Below are 24,257 nucleotides of genomic sequence, written 5' to 3'. Positions count from 1 at the left end.
TGTGTTGTGCGAGATTTCATTGCACTTACAGGAAACACAGTTTTGCAGGATTTTAACATGCATGTTGTTGCTGCAGCACACTCTGTCCTCTGTATTCTAACGACTTCGTGTTGCTTTTCATTGTAGTTTCAACCTTTGTCTTGTTTCAGTTCTTGCTGATGTCCCTAAGGATATAGGAACTATAGATAAATAAATAAATAAATCTAATAAAATCTATATAAATATAATAATAATAATATAATAGATAATAATAATAATAGATAGATAGATAGATAGATAATAATAGATAAATCTAATTTTGATTAATTTATTCTTCTAAAACACATGTAGAAGAGTTGAAGGGGCATTTTCTTAGTATGCATTTGGCCCCAACAACTCTCTCAAATTACTCAGGACAGCCTGCATGTAGCCTGACAATCAAAAACCCAGGGCAAATCAGGTCTGCACATTATTTGCTGCTGCTAGCTTGTTACAGCAAAAGCATTGCTGTAATTGAAGGCATCTCAGATGAGTGCATAAACTTTTTTCCACCGTCTCTTTTCTATGGTCTTGATTTAGTATATGGACAGCAAAATGACACTGTTCAAAGACATTTTCGAGACTGAAGTCATACTGTTGAATTGCGGGGGCTGAAATCTGATTTTGTCGAATGAGCAGAATATCCCCAGTGGAAATTACACCCTTGAATATCGCTGTCTCTCATCTCTTTTGCACATTCCTCTCTGTGTTGTCAATCTATGGTTATGCTCTGGGCACGTTGTGTGATACTGCAGTTCACTTAATGCCCATTTTAAAATTATTCTGGTTCCCCTCATGGCTTCTTAGCTCTTGATGGTTAATAGCTTCTGCACAACGTGAACCACTACCATTGATTTAAAGTAATTCCCCCCTTTAAAAGTAGGAAAAGTTAAACAAAAACCCCAAGCCACATGGAAAGACTAGATACAGTTCCAGTTAAAAGAAACTGCAGAAAGCCTGTGATGATGAGATACCAAGATGCTGCTGATGTCGACAGTGTGGTTCAGTGGTTCAGAGTGCAACACATTTTTCCCATTCGTTCACCAGTAATTACACATAATATGATGAATGCAGACTCAGGTACAACAGACCAGAATCAATACTCATTCCTATGGTATTGAATTGCTTGTGTCGGCTGCTCATGTTTGCAGTCTAGCCACAAGGTATTTGTTTGTCTCGGTATCTCTTCCGCACACTAACCCATGTCTCCTGAGAGTGTGCACATACTCAGTGTGCATATGTGTGTCCTTCACAGTCTGTGCATCAGCTCCTTTCTATCAAGGCTGCTGCTACTATTGTAAACACTGACTAATTGGCCACACTGAGCAGTCTGGTGTCCTCATTTAACTGTCTCCAAAACCTCCAAATCTAAGCGTCTTAGGGTACAGCTTCTCTCTAGCGGCATTGTGAATAAATAAAATGATGAATTTGGTCAAATAAACCATACAATGTATCAAAAATGATGTCAAACACCATCTTCAACTTTATGACCCCTTCATCAGTTTGACAACACAATTTGATGTATTGCCCCCACTGTATCTGGGATTACAATGACAGTTGCCTATTTAATATGTTGTCATTTTCTGTCTAAATGCTAAAGAAAAAATCTGTATGAATTTATGGCTAAAATTGCCACTTTTTGAGCTTTTCCATTGCCTGTAGGACTTGGCTGATGATATAATGCCGCACAGACCATTTTCACGTTAAAATTAAATGTTCTATATCTGTCTTTCAGCTTAGGTCTTATTTTCATAGTTTGTCTCGTTTCATGCTGCTTTTCATATCGGCATCATGCTTTCGTGATTCATATTTTTCCACTCTTCATTTATCCTTTGACTGCCTTTTTGATGTGACGACTGTTTGACCCGAGAACTTGAAGGCTGTAATCTCACAGTCAGACACAGAGAGACATTTAGAGGCTATTTCAGTGCCATTACAACAACAGTTCTGCTAAGTGAATTATCACATTCATTGTGTTGACATAATGCTCACTGGTGACCACAGGCCTGCCTTCTCTCCCTGCTGCAGGGTTGTTATCACAATACTGTGTGGCTGGAAACACAGGGTGCTCATTGTTATACACCCCCCTCTGCTTGTGGCCAAGACTATTTTCTCTGCTCCCTACGCTTTCCAACAGTAAGTGGAAAAAGTACCGTCTGTTTATCCTTGTTTGGACTCCCAAAATACTGCTTTTTACATCTCCCAGATGCCCTGTATGCTATTATGTCTGCCTTGTATCGAGTCAGAAGTGCCTTGTGTGCAGGTTTGAGAATCAAGAGTGCAGTTCTCATTCTGTCCAATAGATGGTAGCCATGTCCTAATTTTTGCTTTTTGGTGAAAGGACTCCTTGTAGTGATACTCTCCCCTCCGGTTTTTGTCATATTGCAAATGAATGCATATTTTAACTTATACTTTTTTTTTTTACCTATTAAAATGAATTGTTTTCATTTTCCATATGCTTGCTTTGGTGATTACAAGACTCCATATGTGTTTCCATGTGTGGACCATAGAGTGGTATTAATTCTAAAATAGTTCATTTGTTTGTTTAATTAAACCAGCATGTCAATATTATGGTTAATGCACATCAGTTAAATTAATTACATTTCTACTGAATTAGTTATTGACATTAAAGTAACATTGTTGACCTAATAGCCCTCCACTCGGTCAGTAGTCTTTAAAAACTTTTATTATGCTTTTTATATTTTATTACAATTTGGTAGTTGTTTTTCATATACTCATTATTTTACAAAGCTAGGTGTTAAGGGGTGCTTAAACGTGATCTAACTTTTCTTCTCTGCCTTGTACCTACTGCTCAGAGAGTGGTGATTGTAGGTTTGAAGAATTGCAGATTTCTCCTTGCTATGAGACGTGAAGCAGCCATTTTAAATGCATAGAATTATTACTTGATTGTTTCATTTTAGACTATGGTTGAAAAAGAGACATTTTGGAAACTCCCCATAATGCAACTGGGTTAGGTGTCCAAAGTAAGAACTTTGTAGTCTTACTGGAGTTTTTAGGAATCAGGTTGTGCCGTAATAGATGTAAATTTAAGTTTAAGTTGCATGTGAAGTAAAGAACAAATGTGCTTATTTTGTTTGAAGGACTATTTAAAAATAAAACTTGGAAATAAAATAAAAATGGAACAAAAATCAGTTGATCTAACAGTAGATTCCCTCTTCTTCTGGATGATTGCTTGAGACTAAAAAGCTTTTCTGGAAAGTTCTAATGTTTTCAAAAGATTTCATCAGAGACTTTTAATTTGATATTTCACCTACACCGACAGCAGCACACAGACAGCACACTCATCACACAAACACTCTCAGTTTAGTGTCATTACTGGACCTGTCGTTTCCTCCATTAGTAAGGTGAGGGGGCAGTAAAAAACATGAAGCCGACCATCTTGTGGGTGAGCTTGGTGTTAAGTGTTACCCAACCTCATGTGTGATAGAATCTATTTAAACGTGTCAGCCTGGTGAAGCAGCTGAGGTCAGAGTGCAGGAAGAGAGGGCACAGGTCACTCATTCATCAATTAAACACACACCACTTAGTTAATGAGCTCTCAGTCACATTCACACTCACACACACTCAGAGAGTTGTGTTTCCATCACTTTAGAGAACATTCAATGACTTATATGAATTTCCTGGAGACTTAGCTGAGCAGACTATGTGCCCAACCCTAGCTTTAATAAAATGAAGCCAAGTCCTCATACAAATGTTTATTGATTTATGTGATGGGAATGTTCTCAGAAGGGGAGACAAATCCCCACAATGTGGAACAGATTTATGTCGTCATAAGTATTACAAACACACACACACACACACACACATACATGCAGGTAGAACTAACTTTTGGTTGTAAGGGCTGTGGGTAATTTTGTATATATACCGTCCCGCCCTTCTTACCTCACTCACTTACTGTACACACACACACACAGCACACACTTGGTCTAACTTGCAAAGTGCACACATTCAACATATCGCTTTAGAGTGTGTTCCCCAGGGTAATGAGGCGAAGAAAGCGCAAGATGCTTACCTGTGTATGTTTGGATGAATTACGAGCACTCAACTCTGACCAGTAACTGTGCCGTGCTGTGTGTTTGTGTTTGTGTGTGTAGTGCGAGGAGTTGTACACTTTTCCGCTTAGCTGGAAGAAAGTAGAGTGAGAGGAAATGAGTGAGAGGAAGAGGCTGGAATGGTTCAAGAAAAAGCAAGATCCAAACGCATTGAAAAATCTAAATATGTAGTAACAGGAGTTCATAAGAGCAGACATCTGGAATTGTGCATGCTATGTCATTGACATGGCTCATGAGGACACTTAAATAGAACAAATCTTGTAAGTGAGTGCAAGATCCAGTAACTACTTAGCCTTATTTCATATGGATGCATAACCTTGATAGAACTGGTTTATGCAAATTTTAAATGGAATGAACCACTAGCTGCCCTTAAGCTACATTTTTCTTTGTCATTTACTGTGGCTATTTTAAAGCTTGACTAGTTTATGTCTTCTGTGGCTCCTGTAATTGTTTTTATATATGTGCTTTTGTATTTTTTTTATTTGGATTGTTGGGTTTTTGACGTGTTCATAGTACATATGTCTGAATATAAAAGTCTCTTGCCCTCAGATCATTCTTGAAAAACAGATCTTGATTTTAAGAGGCCACCTGATTACATTACAGTTAAATAGCAAAGCACTATCATTAATATCAATTCTTCTACCTATGCTTTACATGCTAGATCAAGTTGAACTGTACACTGTGATAAAAACGTTCATGTTTATATCTAGGTCATAATGACAACTTTGAAGAATCAGGTTCTTTTCTACTATCTGACTCTGAATTAAATGCTGAAAAACTCAACAAAACTGATGCCTTGTGTCATTTGAAGTTCACTATTGCAAGTAATTACAGTCAAATTTTATGTAGAAAGTACTCTAGGCGGCTTTTCTCTTCAGGCATGAGGTGGCAAGAACGTTTGTTTTTTGGCCATTGGTCTTTGTGTTTCCATTGCAGTGTAGCATCTGTTTTGCTGCAATAGAGGTGCCATCACAAATTGTAGTTACTGGACATAACTGCAGTTCTATGTGCAAGCAAAAGAAAAAACAGAGTGTTTGTTATGTTAGCCGATATGGTGATTTTTATGTTGTTTGTGGCAAGATCAGAGAGGAGAAGACTTCACAAGGACATTAAGAGAGACAGGAAATGGCCCTTGTTGTCCTCTCCAAGTTTACCCGATCAGTGTTTGTTTTCTGCAAGTTTAACCAATCGGCGTTGACAACAGCATGGTAGTTTTTTTTCCGGGATGCTCAAAGTATGCCCTGGAGTAGGTACTTTTTCCTGTCCCTGAGAGCAGTCATGTAATTGGTTCTACAAGAGCCGTTCCTGCAGTTGGAACTCACACAAAGGTTTGGGCAGCCCTGAAACAGTCCACAAGTTCCTGCTGTTCAGAATGATGCAGTTGAAAGAGTATTTTCAACCATCACATGGCCAAGTTTACAGTCAAACAAACATCTTGAGTTCTCGAGTGATGTGAATATCAGCGTTTTACATGCTGAATGCATGCTTAGTTTAAGTCATTAACAGGAAATCTTATTCAACATAAATGCAATCCTTGTTGTTATCGAGAGCCACAGAAGACAATATACAGCTGTTTTCACAGGCTATACAGTACTTCCTTTGACTATTAAATTCAGTGTGACTCAAAGATTTGGCTTTTGTCTTTCTGAAAATGTTGCGATTAGTAGCCTGTATGCCTCCATTGTATTTTCTATATTTACACTAACCTAACTTGCTGCTTTCTGTACATTTGACAGCAAGAAATTTGCCACAAAACTTGAATTTATTTTTGTGTCCTGTGTCTGGCAGATTTATGTTAGATGTGATGCAGTTTGAGTTGTGCTCCATATGGAAGTCTAGCAGAAAGAAGGAACTGCTGAAAGGCAGACCTAAGGCTATCAGTATGTATATCAATCTGCATCCTAACCAGTCTAAACCTGGCACAAATTCCACACACACTATAGAGCTGGCCTCTTTGTGTGTATGTGATTGTCCATGTATTTCCACTTGGGGGCAGTGTTTTCTCTGCAAATGGAGACAACAAGGCTGCTGACACAAAGAGCAGAGTCACTGTCAAAGTAGCAGCACCGTACTCACCTGTATTAATGCACACACACGATGTACATACATGGTGCAGATTGTTTATGCACCTGCCCTCTTGGATATGTGGTTATGCTTTGCTCTGTCTTCAGCCTGTGGCTTTCATTTTTTGTTTAAACGCACTGTATGTCCACGAGCAGTTTGCAGCGGGACCTATGTGTGTCTCCGTCTGAGTGTGTTTGCCTGCATAAACCCCTTCTCTCTCCCCAGCATCCACCAGGCAGTGAGGAGAAGTAGGCCGCTTAAAGATAGCTCCCGGCAGCCTCAATACCAGCTCCCAAAATATATCTGCTCATGAGAGTCATCATCTCGCTCCCTCCCTCCCCATCTTTCGTATTCTTCTTTTGCTCCTTTTCCTTTTGAAAATAGAATGAGAATCAGCCTTTGAATTTGAAAAATGATACCCTGGATGAAATATCCTGAGGCGCGTGTGTTTGCACGTGTGCATGTCTACTTTATATGAATAAGGTATTCCATTTTTGATGCTCTGAAGTCTCAGGGAAAGGTTGTCCCCATGAAGAGGTGACAAGGTGACATCGGGATTGTACCACTGCTGCCATAAACATCAGGGGATTGATTGTGGAGTGTAATCACCCATGGTTTGACTCGCTGGGGAAGCATGTCCTTGTACACGCAAGAAAAATAGTTCCGTGGTGCAAAATAGAGAAATAACAATTCATATTTTTTTGGCCTAATAGTGATTCCAAATATCTGCAAGTACTGATACAGATTGGTGGAGTTCTGGGACTGGTGTGGCTCTAAAATGTTGTGTGTAACTTGACTAAATCAATATGAAACTGAGGATGCAAAATTTCATAAATACCTTGACAAAAAGTCTCTGTTTAAAATGTATTGGTAACAACAATGCTGATACCCAGTCTTCTTTTTAAAAATATAATATTGAAGGAATATTTTTATTTAGGGCTATTTATTAGCTTAATTAGACCACAAAAAGTGTAACACCCATTATAAGAGTCCAAGTTATCTTCTTCCACTTTTGTACACATTTTGTATCGGCAACAACCCTACAGCCCAAAGCAAATGATGTTTTTGAGAGGCAGCTGGCTATTATCTTTTTTGTGATGTAACATTTTGATTTCATTCCGATTTGTCAATTAACTGTTTAGTCCTCAGAATGTCAGACAACTGTGAAATTTTCCGAGCACTTGGTTTTATTTTCAAATGTCTGGTTTTGTCCATAACTCAACAAATTTTCAATTAAATATCTATTTAATTTGATTAAAGCAAATATCTGTATCAGAGTGTTTATTAGTAATAGATATTTAATCTCTAGAATAATCTTGGAGATGTTTTTTCTGAGTTGCAATCAACTACGGCAATACTCTAAATCTGACTTTTTCCATGCTCTCCTATCACCTCACTTTTCTTATGCCATCCACTAGTGGAATGCAAGTCAGGTAAATCGGTACAATAGATATAAATGTGTTCATCCCACTAATAAAGTGGTGATTTGTCCAGTTGTTTTCCTGCACTGCATCCAGTTTGTTGTGCGAAAGGCTCCAACCCCCTCCCCCCACCTCCCGTGACCCCAAAAAACTGGATATGGAATATAAACAAATAAAAAGTTGAGTGCATTCTCTCACATTAGCTCAATATTGTTCCTGCTGTCTGGATATACTGAGACCGAGAGTGTACTTTACCCCCCATTGGCCCACATCCACAGAGAATGAGGACAATAGTTTGGCTCAGAGACATGTGTGTGCCTAATGTAGTCCTTTTATGTGGGAAAGTGGAACTGTATGGAGATAGGAGAGAAAGAGGATCATTGTGTTCCTGTTTTCTTTCTGTCTCTTTCTCTCATGCCTCTGATAGCTCTCAGATATGGCTGTAGCAGTTATGCGTACCATGAAAATGCATTTGTCAGACATATTATTAAGATAGGGCTGACAGCAGCAGGTATAAAATCAGTTGTGGATTGTATAATGATTTTTAGTGGAATGGCACTGTGATGGTGTGATCTTATTTTGTTATTAGTTACACAAGTCTGTGTTACAAATTGAGAATTTTAGGTTACTTCTGAGGCTGTTATAAAACAGTAAAATTAGATCTAATTTAAAATTAGAGTAACGCCAACTGACTATGAGCAAAATGCTAATGTCAAAAAAACAAAGAGATGACCAGAATATTTACAGTTTATCATGGGGTGAGACATGAATATGAATACTAACTTTCATGGCAATCCATGAAAAGTTAGTATCCAGCTGATAGTTTTTGAGTAATCTCCTTAAAAACTGAAGTTGACACCCTCATAATGACACTTGAGTAAAAGTCAAGGGATCCCCAAAGTCATTGCAATTCATCCTCTGGTCACCATGAATACATGTAGAACACCTCACAGCCAGCCATCCTATAATTGTAGTTGGGATAGTTCAATCTGGCCAAAGTAGCGACTGGACAGATGAACTCGACAAACAGCCATCCACCTCGCATGCCTAATAACCAGAAAAAAAAGTCTTTTTTTTTGGTTCATCCATTAAATAAAATACCTAACAAAGCAAAATATATCATCGCACTGATTTACAATCCATTAAATCCATTGACATCATAAAGCAGCCATGCTCATTAATTCGCAACGTTGCCTGCAATGTCCTAAAAAGCACTGAGATATTAAAGAGCTAGCTACCTTTTCATAAGCAATACAGCCAAATCTCTTGTGGCAAATATTCTCATGGTGGATACTGCTGAGCACTACCCCCTTCTATTAATCCATATACCTTTTTCGATTTTTATCTATTAGTGTAATCTTTTGGATGTCCTGTCAGCCATTACCAGCCATTTGCAAAATCTGTGCTTACTGCAAACATTTTGCAATCCACGTTCTCCTACTGTACACTCCCCGGGTGACTAGTCAGTCACATTAACCTCAGGATACCCCTTCAACCTCTGCTGTGCATTTTCACTTGCACATTCAAATGTATCTGCTTGTGCACACATAGCTCTGCACACCCACACACCAATATTGAGGTCAGATTGAGAGATAGACACAGACCCCCCATCATGGCACACCCTCTGGCTACCTCTCCGTGAGCTGTTCACTCATGTAGAAGCAGGCCCATCTGCCCCGAGAGATGGTGAGTAAAGAGAGACAGACGGGGATGTATGCAGGAAAGTATGGGACACGTACATGCACGCGTACTGTATATAGGCAGTAGCATGCCAAAAAAGACAGAGGTGGATATTGGGTTCAGAGAAAATGAGGGAGGATGCCAGATAGAGGAGAAGAGGGGGTGAGAAAGCAGCTCTGTGCGGCGTTGCCCTGAGATACAGGATGTCGTAATAAGGCAATTGGGAGAGAGAGAGAGGGAGCGAGAGAAAGAGAGAGAGAGAGAGGGAGGGACTAAATCATAGGGGAAAACAGGGGAGGAGAGTGTGCCTCAAGGAGAAATGCATCAATTTTTCTGTTGGTGTAACAAGCCGACACCCCTCTGCCTGCGCAGAAAGTGGAATGCTCCAGCTTGCTCTGGGCTCTGTTGTTGTGCAGAGCTGCAGAAGGCCTGACAGAGCCAGCTAGACAGAGAGAGAAGGAAGGGTGAGATACATAGACAGAGGCAGACACACTGTGGATCGAGAGCCTGTGAATTCATTTCATCACCCAGTTCAACCAGCGACACCAGAGAGGAAGGAGACAAAGGGAAGAGGGAGACGAGAGGCAGCCTCAGTGAAAGCAGGGAAAGTGAGAGAGAGGCAAGGTGAAGGAGAAGAAGGAAGGAAGGAAAGGGAGGGAGGGAGGGAGGAAGGAGGCTCAGGCATGAGGAGGGGCGCCTGACATTGCTGCTCTCGCTATCAGCTCACACACACACACACATCGACACAGGCACACACACTCTCAGACAGATTGTGCACGGCACAGAAGCTGCTCTTTTATTATCCTTTTGTGGAGCCTTGCCCTCCATCCTTTCATCTCCTCCAAGCAGGAGGACAAGAGAGACACAGAGAGAGGAGGAAGAGGAGGAGGTAGAAGGACGAGGAGGAGGAGAAGGAGGGGAGGCAGTAACTCTCTCCTCTCCTTTACTCAGACACACAGCTGGGAGAGATAGGGGGAGAAGAGTAAAAAAAAGAGAGAGAAAGCAGCTTTCTGTTCTATTTCGCCGTCTCCTGTGGTCCCTCGGCCAGAGAGCGGCTAACAGGCACCGCTCATGTCCGTGAACTCGGAGAAATCCTCGTCCCCTGAAAGGTAATACCTCATCTTCCTCCTTGCCTCTCTCTTTATCCTCATCATTTTGTCTCCATATGACTGCGTGCATGCTCTTCTTCTTGTTATTTTGTATTCTTACACCACATCCTTCTACCGCCACCATCCCCCTCAGCACCTCCATGTTTTGTCTCCTGTCTCTTTCTCTTTCCGTTTCTGTCTGTGTACCCTAAGCTGGTTTCTTCTATTGTCTGGGTCACGGCAGTGAGACTGTAGTGGGGGGAAAAATGCAGTGGTTCATTGTTGCATGGTGCTTAAACATTTCTGGCGGCTGCTGAAACAGAGCATCCCTACCTACATACAAATAGCAGCATGTACAGTGCACAGACATCATCTTAAAACATAATCTCTTTCACACACTTCGACACAGATGCACACTCGAAGTGATGCTGCCTACCAAGGCTATAACATCTCCTATGACAACAGTAACAAGAATACATTCATTTGCACACGCCGACACACACACATACTGCACAGAGCTTACACAGCAAGAGTGTCAACACACGTCAACATTAGCACAGCCAGCAGCAGCAGCAGCAGCAGCAATGCATTTCAGCAGCAGTGGAAGACCACAGCTCACCACATGACGCACCTCCGTGCATAACATTACTGAACAATGGCACCTCTGAACGCTACACAACTTCTTGACAACACAAACAGGCAGTTTGATCATATTTTAGCCAACTGTAAATAAAGTGTGGATATGCATACTGTGGAATATCCAATGGTGGTGTTCAGCATGAAGAGCAAGGTCACAAGGCATTATCAGTCACATGGCTCACTGTGGCTAATTGAGTAGACACACTCACATCATACCAGACAAAGGCACACCAATATTAGCTGTGTTCAAATCGTCATGACAGGATATATCACAGTAAATGATGAGCATGTGCATCAAGGCAGGCTATATGTTTCAGATGCCAGTCCTCATCTCACCTTTGTTATTCAATGGAGATTAATGGACTCCTTAATAATTTGTATCTATTTATGCCAAATTAGATCCTCCCAAGTAGACTTACAAGATCAAAGTGAGCACAGTATTTTATTTTTCACAGGGTTGCTTGTCCTGATTTAGAAAGTCTGTCTTCCCTTAGTGTCATATAATTTTGGGAGTTAAGTTTGTGGTTTTTTTTTTTATTGAAGAAGGGAAAAGAAAGCAGGAGACATGTTTGAGAACAAACGCTCTGCTGTAGGTCGTTTCCGTATCAGTTTTGAAGCATACAATCTAAAAATGAATCCATGAAAGTCATGACGCGTGTGTGCAAACCTCTTCACCAAATGTTTAAGAACCCATATTCATTCAGATCTAATCGGACGAAGCACACATTCCTATTTCAGTGTGCAGAAAAGAGTGGAAGGAGCTCGATTTGACGGGTGCTGGAGGGTGAGGAGCGGGCAGACTGGATGACTCAGGTAGCCACTGATGCTGTGCCAAGTACGATCAGGCAGAGCTGCTGCCATCCACCAACCTAGTGCCAGGCCCCAGACTGGCACAGTTAAACACACAGCGCAGTGGGCACACAGATAGGCAAAAGTAAATGGGCGCTAACCATATTAGGCATTAATGCATGGACTGTTGGGCACAGAGGAGTGTGGTGTTATATTGGCCTCACAAAGTGAAGTTTAATTTGGAGTAAGAGTCACTGGCAGGGAATACCCTCATACAGTGAACAGATAAAAGAGGTGAATATATTGAGGAAAACAATCATACTTACGTATAGCATCTAAATAAAGAAAGTGGTATCATTGGCCAGCCTTGCTGTGGTGATGTTTGTGGATTTCATCACTTGGCTTGTTTCCCTTTCCTCTAGTGTTTGGGTTACAGCAGTCTGCCTGTAATTAAGAATAATGCAGTGGTCCCTTGTTGCATGGCAGCTTACACTGAAGACTTACAGTCCTACATGCACTGCTGCCCCCTTTAACTTCTGCAGCATCTCATATGACCACAGCAATAATACAGCTGACTGCCTGTTTTCCCAGGTGAACCCCTGCAGTAGACATTTCAAGCAAATTTGTCAGATAACTAGTCATGATGTTTTATCTCTTCAGCTATTAGAATTAACAAATAAATACCTAATAATATCCCTATCAACTGTGAATCTCAGGAGTAAAATACTGGCATGCTCAAAGCTATATTTGAATGCCACAAGCTGAACAGTGCAACAAGGATAAGAGGAGAATTTGCAGCTTTGTGAGTGCAATGTCGACAGCTGTGCTTGCTTTTATTAAAAGAAGTACATGATTATATCATTTATTTGCAAGAGTTGGCAGCTGAATGTAGAGATCGATATGGCAAAGGACATGTAGGAAGGATCAAACTTATGGAGACTCAAGTATTGTATGCTGTATTGTAAACTATAAACTTATACTCATGTTTTTCAATGAGCAATTAATTGTAGCTATTTATCTCACAAAAATTAGCAATTATGTGCCACTTTTAGCTTCTCAAATATGTAATATCCTCATTTTTTTGTTTTGGATACCACTCTAAATTGAATACTTTTAATTATTTGGCTGTTGGTTGGTCAAAACATGCTAATTGTAGCCTGTAGAATCAGTAATTTCATCATTGATAGAATTAGTTTATTGCATAGCATGAGCTCATGTGGAAGTTTAAACTGTTGTTGAGTTTTATTAGTGGATTGTATTTGAGTGTGAATTGAACTGCAAAATCTATATTGGGCTTGTGTTTTGAGACAAATCAGCACATTTTCTCCGTCTACAACACCATCTGGACCCGAGACACCATGCACACAGACACACACACAGACATAGACACACAATTCTGGAGTGCTTCATTTTGGATGTGCAGCGACATGTTTGTCAGCAATAAGGCAACGAGGATTGGATGTGTGTTAAAGTAAATGGATGGATGGATTGGGCCTGAAAAGAGCAAGAAGTGGCACAGTGACAAACTTCTTGTGGAGCACTTGCATTAGGAAGACGATCCCCGTTGTGTAACTTGGCACTTGAGGCATGGTGGACATGAATGAGGACAAGGAATGTGTGTGTGTTTGCGTGTGTGTGAGGACATTTAAGTGTTTTAACATCCTCTTTGCGTGTGAGCAGCTTAAAGCTTCCTTGTGAGGGGTAACAGCACGTCATTTTAGGTCATAACCAATGCTGTTGGGTAGAGGGCTTATGTCCTTTGAAGAAACTTTCTTCAGGGATTAAACAAAAGTTGAATAAACAAATACCCAGAGGTCAAGAGTTTACAAAGCATGACTTTGTTGCAAAACAGGCTTTAGCTCATGTAGTTTTTGCCATTGTCGAGGGGCAGGAGTACTAAAACATGTTGAGTAAATCATGTGATTGTCTTGTCCTCAGTCTGTCTGTGTTCTGTCAAGCAATCTTTCTGTGTTTTTAAATCACTGTCGTGCTTAAGTGAGCTCTTCTGTCTCGTGTTGGTCACTGATTGAACGATGGGTTCCTGACTTCATCGAAATGCAGCCTCCTTCCTTTCTCTCTGTCTGACTGTCTGCTCTACAACCAATTTACTGGTGATTCTTTTATTTCTTCTTTATTTGTAAAGTTCTGCTCTAATTGGATAATTCTTCCAGCTCTATGAAAAATCCCAACAAAGCTGGAAGAGATTAAACTAAAGCAAAAGAAAAAGGGAGAAGAAAAGAATAGGACAGACAGAGCAGCAGAGGTTATTGGAAAGTGTCCAGTCAGTCAGCAAGCCAGGCCCATGCAGCAGACCGCATCCTATCCAACAGCTTTCACATTCACGCAGTGTATGCAGCTTCGACTGGCCTGTATGGCCTCCACCATCTTCTGTGGTTTGACCCAAATCACTAAAGGCACACATGGGCACACAAACACACACACAGCCATGATCAGCCCCAGCCATTCCACAACATGACAATATCTAATGAAGCGTGGCAGCAAGCTAGCTAGCAAACTAGCCGGCCTGCCCTGCCTGTCTGGCTTTCTGGCCTCCATTATCCTCACCATGCCACCAGCCCCCCTCTCATGTCTGAAAGGAAACAGAGGATCGCCTTCACTTTTTCTCCTGCAGTCTCTTTTTTTTTTTTTTTTTTTTGTCGTATTTTGCCTCCATTTGGGACAGATGGGAAAGGAGACACCTCATGCATGCCATCTCTTCTGTTCCTCTGAGGGCTTTTGGTGTTGTAGCAATGGTAAATAGAAGGGTATGCGGGTGTATGTGTAGTCGAAACTGCTGTGAAATTGTTCAGGCTTTGCAAACTAGTTTAACCTGACTGCACTGCTGTGTCACCGCAAAATAACTCTGGGAATTTCCACTCTGTTCAATTAAATCCTATGTGGTTAATCAGTAATAGGAATCACTGAGTCAAACATCCAGCCGCCAGGAACAAGACACCTCACGAGTAGTGTGGCAATCGCCATGGCGATGCCCCCAAAGGGTTGTCATAGGATCCGGGCCTCAGGCACCTGATCTGCTGAGGGTGCATCTGTAGGGTTGAGGTGTCAATATGTGTAGTATGGGGTCAAAGGTTGTGCTGATGTATCAAAATGAAAAATCCATGCGCTGTAGGCTGATACTGTTGTAATGTGATGAAACTGGAATCACTGTTTGATTATTAGCAATTCTCTTGTGCATGGAATTAATAGCCCCGTTAAAAAAAAAAAAAAAAAAAAAAAAAGCCCAGTCACTGTTTACCCTGGCAACATGAAGCTACACCGCTACTAAACTGGATTCAAGGGCACAAACTCTTCCACATTTGTGTATCTTCACCAACAAAGTGGGAAAGCAGTTTTCCCCTTCTGTGCACTACTGCATTCCACAGTAAAAACTTGGTTTTGGCAAAAGCATTTGGGAAATTACCACTAAAACTGTGTTGTTTTGTGTGAAAAAGTGAAAATTTTGCTATAGAATTCACATGACAAGCAGCAAGAGTTGTCATTTTATCTAGTTTGACTTTCTATTGCTCTAGATTGTGTATGTTTGTGTTTCTGTGTGCGTTCAGTCCCAGTTGACTCAGTGTGTTTACATATACAACATTCCAGCCTTTCCTGCGGTGCTTTAATTGGTCATTTCACATAACTCACTCTCTCCCTTTTTTTTCTCTTTTTACCACTTCACCATCTGCTTCTCTTCTATTCATCTGTTTTACCTCCATATCTACTGCTGTCATCTGGTGTTGGTTCCATTTGGGAAGTTTTTTTTTTTGTTTCTCTGTTGGGGTCGGACCTCATGCAATACCTGTCTTGTAATTACTGTATTAGTGAGGTTCATTGTTGTTTGCTCTGCAGCTGTGAAGTCATTACACAAGAGTTTAAAAATACTACCAATGTGAGCAATAGGCACTATTCTGCAGCATTGATTTTGTTGCTAACTTATAAAATTAGAATAAATCGATAGAGTTATGATTTCAGCAGCACACAGTTTACTTTTACCGCAATCATTTCCTTTTTGAAAACCAAAAATACATTTAAACTAGCCTTTCATATACCCATAAAAGTACATTTTTGCATTGTTAATTTGTTGTCAGGCAGCAGGAGTGCTCCAATGGTGCTCTTTGTTTCTAAAAAGCAATTCTAACAATGCTAATAGTACTCAGTACTTCCATCATGCAACAGGACTTTGATGAAGAAAAAAACAAGGAAGTACGTTCTTCTCTGGACTCCGTCTCTTACTTTGTCATGTCCTTAGCTGCAGTGTAGATGGTTAGCATGCAGCTAGGGCCTTTCTCTCTCATTACTTCACAGCTATCTGCTATCAGCATAATACTCTTCCTGGAATCCTTACTGTCACAACATTGTAAGTTATACTCAGCAGAAACCGGGAAATGGAGGAAGAGTGAGAGAAGCGGAAGATGGAGAGGAGAGAGGGGGGAAAGTTTGAAATTTTTGGTGGGGAGAGGACCAGAGGAATGTGGTACGACGATAGCCCTCGGAGAGAGAGATGATCCCACAGAGGAATTGAGAAAGAGATGATAAAGAATCCTGTGAGAAAGACAATGAGAAAGACCAAGATAGAGACAGAGAGGAAAGAACAGGAAAGGACAGCAGAAACCTCAGGAGAGAGCTCCAGATAGACAAAGATAAAAAGCAGGAGAGAGAGAAGGAGAGGCGAGGCAAGGAGAGGAGGGAAAGTGAGGGAAGATGGAGGGAGAAGATAGATGGCTCTCTGCAGACTTGCGCAGTGTGTTGGGTAATGCTAGGTCACCGGGGGACTAATCTCTACTGATGCTGCAGCAGCACTGAAGCAGTGGAATGATAATGGCTTGTTTGTGTTTGTGTGTGTGGGACAGCATGTGTTTGTTTGTGTGGCTTTGCATATGCATGTGTTTAAAAAGATAACGTTTTGATTTGAAGGTACCATTTTTTTGGCCTCCTTTTGTCTGCTGCTACAGTCAAACCTACACAAAGACATAAACATGCCCATGCGCTCCCAGATTACCTCTGCTCAGCGCCTTATGCCCTGTAGGACTGAATCACCAGCCCGCTGCATAACTGTGAACAGTATTCATCTGTTGTGTCTGAGAACACTGTTCAGCTGTTGTGGCTCTTCCTGCGTCATGGTCATGAGTGCATGTATGTGTTTTTTTTCCCCACATCAGCCCCAAGTGGGTGGGGTTTATTGAGCTGGGTCCATGAAGGTCTTCCAACATGCCAACTCGACATGCTCTGCTAACACCCAGGCCTCAAGTCTGACAGCAGGGATCTGGCAGTAACAGCCAATATCGCCACAGTGGTGTGTAGGGATGACGTTTGACAGCATTTGATCCAATCCAAATACACTATCAGACCCACTCATCCATCCTGTAAATCACCTTAAGTTTAGCTTTCATCTATTGCCACTAGCAAAAGTTGTAAATAACTGCAAGACAAAGATTTCCTTTATAGCCAAGCTGTGATCAGCTGCTGTTAGATGAAAGCCAGAAAGACTAGTTTTTAGACAGCACTGAGTAGCTATTAAATCAATCAACATTAGTATTAAACAAGCTTGTCTAATTAATTTGCATAACCTGTAGGTAATAACCTGAGTAATAGCAGTGAGATAATCAGTAGATTAGTGACTGATAATTATTGTTCTGACGCTGGAATAACTTCTGTACCATTTTTCATAAATTACTTAATCCAAATTACGGAGATCTTGGTTCGCAACTATAAACTTAGTAACGGTAAATATTGTTATGTGCGTACTGCCATGAACTGATCATTTCAATCAGCACAGAACAAAAGGCTAAATTTTAATGGAGCCATTACATGATTAACATTAACTAATCTCAGCTGGTATGAACTAACAGTGCCAACTGTCAGTGTGAAAAACTGGTTCTCATAACCCAACCCTGGTGGTGTGTGTGTTTCTGTTGTTCCTAGCACACACTGCTGGGCTTAATGTGGCAATCACAATGTAGTAGTGTTATAAATACTGTTCCCTGTTAGGTGGACATGTAGTATCTGGATACAACAGTTCCTATAATAATATGCAAATACTTATATAACAGGAAATCCCAAAATACCAATGTATTTTTTTCAGGTTTGATACCAATTATTAGTAACAATAGAGAGCAATAACCATTATTAAATATTAGATTAAAATACATTAATTTATTAAAATAAATTAATTTTAAAATGGCAGTGGTTTAAAAAAAACAAAAAACCCCATTACAGATAATTAGAAAAATGCTGAATACTGTATTTGTGAAACGACCACGCTGACATTTGTTTCACCTCTGCCCCTTATGCTGATGAACAGCATGACATGGACATACAAGCTCTTGGAGTGTCCTTTGGTGTTTGTCATCAGGGTGTTAGAGGTGGATTGCGGGTTGGAAGGTGGGATGACCTTGGAGGCCAGGCTGACACTTCAGGCTCTTGGTTGTTTTCCTCGAGCCATTGCTGAGCAGTTTTTTCAGCTTTGGGTGGCGCATTGCCTGCCTGGTGAAGACGGCTACTGGATGTGGTGATACTGATGCGGATAGTTACCTGGAAGTGGAGCTACATTGCATCTAAACAAAAACTAAATTGTTCAGTCAGTTAATCTGTCAGGTGATCAACAGAAAATTATTAAACAACAATTTTGATTGGTTAAGCTTTGAAAGCCTTTGAAATAACTGTTTTTTTCAAACATCTCTGATAAAAAGAATATCTTTGGGTTATAATTTGTGACTCAAACAAAACAAGCGGTTTGAAAATTTAAATTAAATTTGTGTAAATTAGATTTGTGTAAATTAGATTTGTGATGTCCAGTGTTGAGTTAATTTATTACTCAGTAGTGGCTAGTAATGTATTTCTGTCATCACATTACATTTGTCTGTAATGCAGACATGTAATGGATTAATGTACCTTAATTCAGTGGTCACATTACAGTTACTAGTGCGTTACAGTTGCTGCTTTTCTTTTGAGACTGTATGGCCTGCAGCCAGTGCCACCTTGATTCTCTTTGACATGCAAATGAGCCTTGATCTCGCCACAGGATTTTTCTGGGAAGTGGTCTTTGGGCTGGTTTTCACCAATTTGGCTGTTGGCTTTATGGTAATTCTTTATCAAAGAGCATGAAAGACAAATGTTGCGTATGTCCTCCTTAGGGATAGGTGCTTGTGCTGATATGTGGACATGTGTAGGGTTTGACGTGATGTTGTTAACTGGCAATTACGTGACAATGCTTCTCATGAGATGTTGTGAAGTAATGCAAAAGTAAATCAACAAGTAGTACAACAAATCACTTTCTGCAGGGAATAAATAAGTAAAGGGATGCATCACTTTTTTAATAAGTAATGTGTAACATATTCCTGTTTAGAGTAACGACCCCAACACTCCGGTCTGCCTGGGAGAGGGACAATCCACACAGGTCATTATTTTTAACAAGATCCACCTTTTACCACTGGCCTGTACTGGTAGGAAACTAGAAGTCCCAGTTTTACTCTGTCCTAACAGCAATATGTAAAACTCTGACTGCAGACACACTGGTATGCTAATGAGCTGACACTCAACTCATATTACCAAGTATTTTTGGGAACATTGCTGTCTAGGAGCTTAATTGAGATTGGAGAGTTTTCAGTGTATTTTTGCTGGTTTTAATTGTCATGCAGATAGAGATGTGCTAATGAGTTGTGGGTGTTGCATTTCTGATCTGTATGTGATATGTTGTGTGTGTTTGTTTGTGTTGTCTTGAGTATTATATACACACAACCGGATCTATGTTGTAGTATGTTTGTGTGCATTACTGCCTACACTCCAAACTCAAATGGGCATTGAGATATGGCCTTAGCAGGTGGGTGTCACAGCCCCATGTGACTTCTGCTGGAATTCAGGGTTGGGTTCGTCTTGTGGGTCCGCTGCTGTATCCGAGAGTCTACAGTAGAGAACGGGAGTTGTGCTCTCTGTTCAGTCGTCCGTCCCGTCTCATGGAGTTAAGCTCGAATTTGACGACTAAGAAGAGATGGGGTCTGGCTTTGTGTGTGCTCCGCCTGCGCCACAGGGCCCTCCGAAACAGGTAGAGGGGGGAGAAAGATAAGAAATGATGGAAGTAAAGTGTCAATGAGGTGTTGGATTGACAGGGCTAATAGGCAGGGTTCAAGGCAATGTGTGAGTTCTTGTTTTCAACTGATAAGGCTGGGTTTCAGGATTGCAGTTTGTCATTTAACAAGGAAGCCCCATTGAGATCAATGAATTTCTGTCAGAAGCTATGCAGAGGAAAAAGAATGAGCAATAGAAGGTGGCAAAGGCCGTCTGGATTGACAGGATTAATAGGATAAATAATGATTTTGATCTGTGGACGAGCTGCAGGGCAGTGTGATTTTGGTTTAGCATTACCATTTTTGTTCACCAGGAAGTACAAAAATACATTTTTTTTCTCCACAAAATGCAGATAGATGGATGACTGACAAGCAGATATGGGAACACTGCAATGGTATCAGACTGGCAAGAAGAATAACATGAAGACAAAGAGATTTCATGTAGAGAAAGCAGTTCATTCATGTGTAACTGGCAGGATTTGCATCTATGTATTGATAAAGTCAAGAGCAATAGAATTTTTTGAAAGATTTTACATGTTTTTTACAGTTACTAGTATAATATTGATCTACTGTTTTGATAAATATCTGAATTAATTTAGTCATTTAATTAGCAAAAAATACATTCTGCTGTCAAATATGAGTTTTGGCTGCTTTTCTATCATAGTAAATTATTTATTTGGGGATTTTTAAATAATTGGTTATACAAAACAAGACATTTGGAGACATCATCTGGGACTCTTAGAAAATATGATGAGATTTATGATTTTTTAAATCTATTTTTGACATTTCATAGACCAAACAATTACTGAATAATCAAGAAAATAAAAGGTAGATCAATTGATAATGAAATCCAGATTGTAAATGTGTTTTTTGCTCCATCAATTTATTCCCCATTTGTTGGAACCAGATTAATGCATTAACGCACCACAATAACCATAGTGTATGAAGTGTAGTCTGAATATGTTTTCCTCTAAAATAGGTTAGTAGCACATCTTTGTAGAGGGATACAAACATTATTAAAAAAACAAATAACCTCTCCTAATAAAGGTGGATGTTGGGTAATGCAACGTCTTGGTCCTGTTCAGCTCTGTGTTTGGTTTTAATCCAGTGAAATCATGTCTATATTCGCATTCATGCTGATTAACTTTAATTTCATGAGCTGAAGACAACAACCAGTCTTTGATATGTCATGCCAGAGAGAGTGTGATGATCGCTGCTGTTTATGAGACATCCGTCTGATGTTAATATGCAAATCTCATCAAGGCAAAACATGTCTATCTGTCAAACAAGCAATTTTAACTTTACCATCACAGTTTTTGCTTCTTTTGCATGGAATAAGATAAGAAAATATGAGAAATTTAATTTAGTGGAAACCTCTGCAATTTCACCATTCACTATTGCCAAAATTGTGATTTTGAGTAATGAGTAGAGAGATGTCTGTCCACAATAAACTGAAATAAAACAAACAAAACAACCTTTCAAATTGTTCTCTTCATTGGATTGACAGGTCTATATTATAGATATGTATATAAATATATATAGATGTTATTAAAGGTGACATCCTCTTTTGATTGGCAGTGATTAATAGAATGGATTTAGCGCCTGCTTGTGAAAACTCATAATGTTGTGTTGCTTTTCAGGATTATTGTTGCCTAGCTCCACATGGGGCCTTTGCTATCAATGAAGCCCCATGGGAGTGATGAGCAGGCTGCAGCCGCATCGTCAATATCAAGTTAAGCCAGTTATTAATACACAGGATTTTATGTGGCTGTTGTTTTTTGCCAGAAGTTTAGTAAAGAGAAGAAACTTGAGTAAAATGATATTACAAGACAGTTCTCACAGCCGATATGTTTGAGCTTTTTGCCACTTATATGCATTTGTGAAAAGCACAGATTTGATTCATAACAGTAAAGATGACTTAACTTTATTTGAGTGTTCTAGTAAGCAGTGGCAGCTCACCTTTGTTAATATTATCAGTCCTGCAATACCTAAAGTGTTTGTTGTTCAAGAGACCTGTAGGCTTTTTGAGGATGTAATTTCTGTAAGTTTTCTACTGCATTTCTTTTGGCTGTCGTCTGACTTCTTGTTGTGAACTTCTGAAAGTCTTAATAATAACCCTAATGTAAAAAAAAAAAACCCCAAAACAAAACAGAACATGAATGGGGAAAAGAGATTCAGAGTTGATTTCCTTGGAAATGGTAACAAAAAAAAAAACAGTCTCACTGAAGTTAAGAATTGGTGTAGTGCTGTTGTGGAATCTTCTCATTGTATCAACTGATCTTTTTCAACTTAAGTTGGCATGAAACTTGCTTAAATTTCAACTTTTTCATTCTGAAGTCGAACAAATTCTTGAATGGCAGTGGGGAAAGATTCAGATTTAGCAATTCTGTTCGGTGTATTTTCCTCTCTGAATCAGTTACCATAGTTTATATGATAATACAGCAGAATGCAGGACAACAGCAGTTTCGGCTGAGCTTGATTTAATAATTGCGTAGGACTGCAGCTAGCAACAGTATTTATTGTCATCGCATCTACTGATTGTTTTCTTGATCAATCGATGAATGTTTTAGTTAACATGATGTCAGAAAATAATGAAGAATGCATTGAATTATAGTTTCCTGTAGCACAAGTCCAAATGTTTACATTGTTTGTTTTGTTCAACCGTCACTCCAAAATCCATACATACTGAATTTACTGTTCTATATGACAAAGACAAGCTGCAAATCATCAGATTTCAGAAGCTGGAACCAATGATGGGCAATATGTCAGCTATATTGTTAACTTACTAGTTTGATGCAGCTCTGAATCTATATCAAGATAAATCCTCACATTTACTTAAAAAACAACAAATAATTTGTTTGTAATATATTGGGGCAAGATGCTTTCTTTCTCATGTTTTCTTTTTAATGATTTTCTTTGTCCATAATAAAATACACTATGACCATTGAAAATTCTGTACTACTTCTATGCTGGACTGGTTACAGTTCTGATTACACATCGGAGTTGTAGCTGTCCTCATTTGGTTGGTTGGAGGTGGCTGTGGCTGATGTGCCTACAGTATGTTTATTGGCATTTCACATACATGCACATGGCTTCTTGTAACGCCATAACTTGTTGTGGGCAGAAGTAACCTCCACAATAAGGGGCTTTGTGGCCAGCTGACGTCATTGGAATGTATAAATACTGAATGCAGTGAATGAGTGCACTAAAGAGACAGGAAAGCACATTGTAAAGCATAAATGCACTGCTCAGTCAAAGATACAGCAGATACCCAGCGGCTCTGTGTGTTAGACATATGGTTGGAGGTTTCTGTACTGAACAGAGTTAAGCTTGAACACCAGACTAATGGCTTTTTGCACAGAACAGAACACCAAAAACACACAGAAAGCACACAAGTGGATGCTGCACATGAAAACACACAAATACGCATGTTATTATCTTGCTGTGCATATTCATTTTAATGTGTTTGGGGATGTGGATGTTGTTATTTGTGTTTGGAATATAAAAATGCGCTGGTACAGCTGGGTTTTTGCAGCCAGGTCACTTGACATCCAGTGTTATGTGTACACAAGCGTGCACATGCCACCCCACCAGCCATGTAGAGCAGTGTTCCTGTTTTCCAATGCAAATTTTATTCCAAGCCAAAGCGTTTTCCATGCAGTCACAGATGTGTGTCTCGCTGCTGCCAGTTTATTTTAGTGCACTAGCATCGCTATGTTTGTGCATGCTATAGGGCTTTTGTATAGATTTTGCTCATTGCCTTTGTCTGCTCTCATCTCGTATTGCATTTGTGCATGTATGTGTATGTGTTAACCATTCATCATATATCTACTGTAAAGTTCTGTCAATACAATGTAGTGTGGACATGTATCCATTAGTTGCCTGTGGGGGATTTCACCAATAGTGAATTCAGTGTGTATAAATTGGTGTGACACACCAATTTAGCCTCTAGCATCAAAGTCTGAGGTTTTATTTACAGGGAACTGCAGTGTTTAGATGAAACATGAAGAACTGCACAAAACTGCATTCTTTTTATAGTTGTAACCAAATTGTGGCTTACATCTCATGTTATCGCCTCTTTTAGTAGACGTTTTTTTGCCCAGTGTGACATATGGTGCACTGAGTTCTATATGTCACACAGTGAGTGAGCATCTAGCAGCATCATGACGTGCGGTTGTTAATGAAACACATATTTATTACAGTAACAAAAACGGATTCATTAGACTGGATTGTGTACTTTTTAAATTTTACTAGAGCTAGCAAGGGGTGTGTTTATGAAGCCACTTTATTGATTCCTGTGAGGCAAATTTACTTATTACAGCAGCTCTGGGAACAACGGGTGGATGCAAACAGACGATCCAAATCTCAGTGAGAAAAATAAGTATGAGATGGGAAATGGAAAAGGAATAGTTTACATCCATG

The 24,257-nt window shown here is 39.9% G+C and overlaps 1 protein-coding gene across 6 annotated transcripts in view; it reads left to right on the top strand.

Moving 5' to 3' along the window:
• The window catches only part of srpk2 (SRSF protein kinase 2), an 80,924-nt gene that overhangs the window by 11,287 nt on the left and 45,380 nt on the right, over window positions 1-24,257 (top strand). For 4 of the 6 annotated variants that reach the window (XM_055008516.1, XM_055008522.1, XM_055008510.1 and 1 more), the window contains exon 1: window positions 19,710-19,813. The exons of 1 other annotated variant lie outside the window; for it this stretch is intronic. In XM_055008516.1, the coding sequence (XP_054864491.1) occupies window positions 19,725-19,813 (89 nt within the window). In that variant the 5' untranslated portion in view covers window positions 19,710-19,724. Of the gene's footprint in view, window positions 1-9,685; window positions 10,366-19,709; window positions 19,814-24,257 lie in introns of those variants that run through there. One more of the 6 variants, XM_055008520.1, reaches the window with a different exon arrangement.

This window comes from Amphiprion ocellaris, chromosome 3 (genome assembly GCF_022539595.1).
Source record: "Amphiprion ocellaris isolate individual 3 ecotype Okinawa chromosome 3, ASM2253959v1, whole genome shotgun sequence".
Classification (NCBI taxonomy): Eukaryota; Metazoa; Chordata; class Actinopteri; family Pomacentridae; genus Amphiprion; species Amphiprion ocellaris.
The sequence above is the reverse complement of the archived record's forward strand: the minus strand, read 5'-3'. Positions and strand labels throughout refer to the sequence as shown.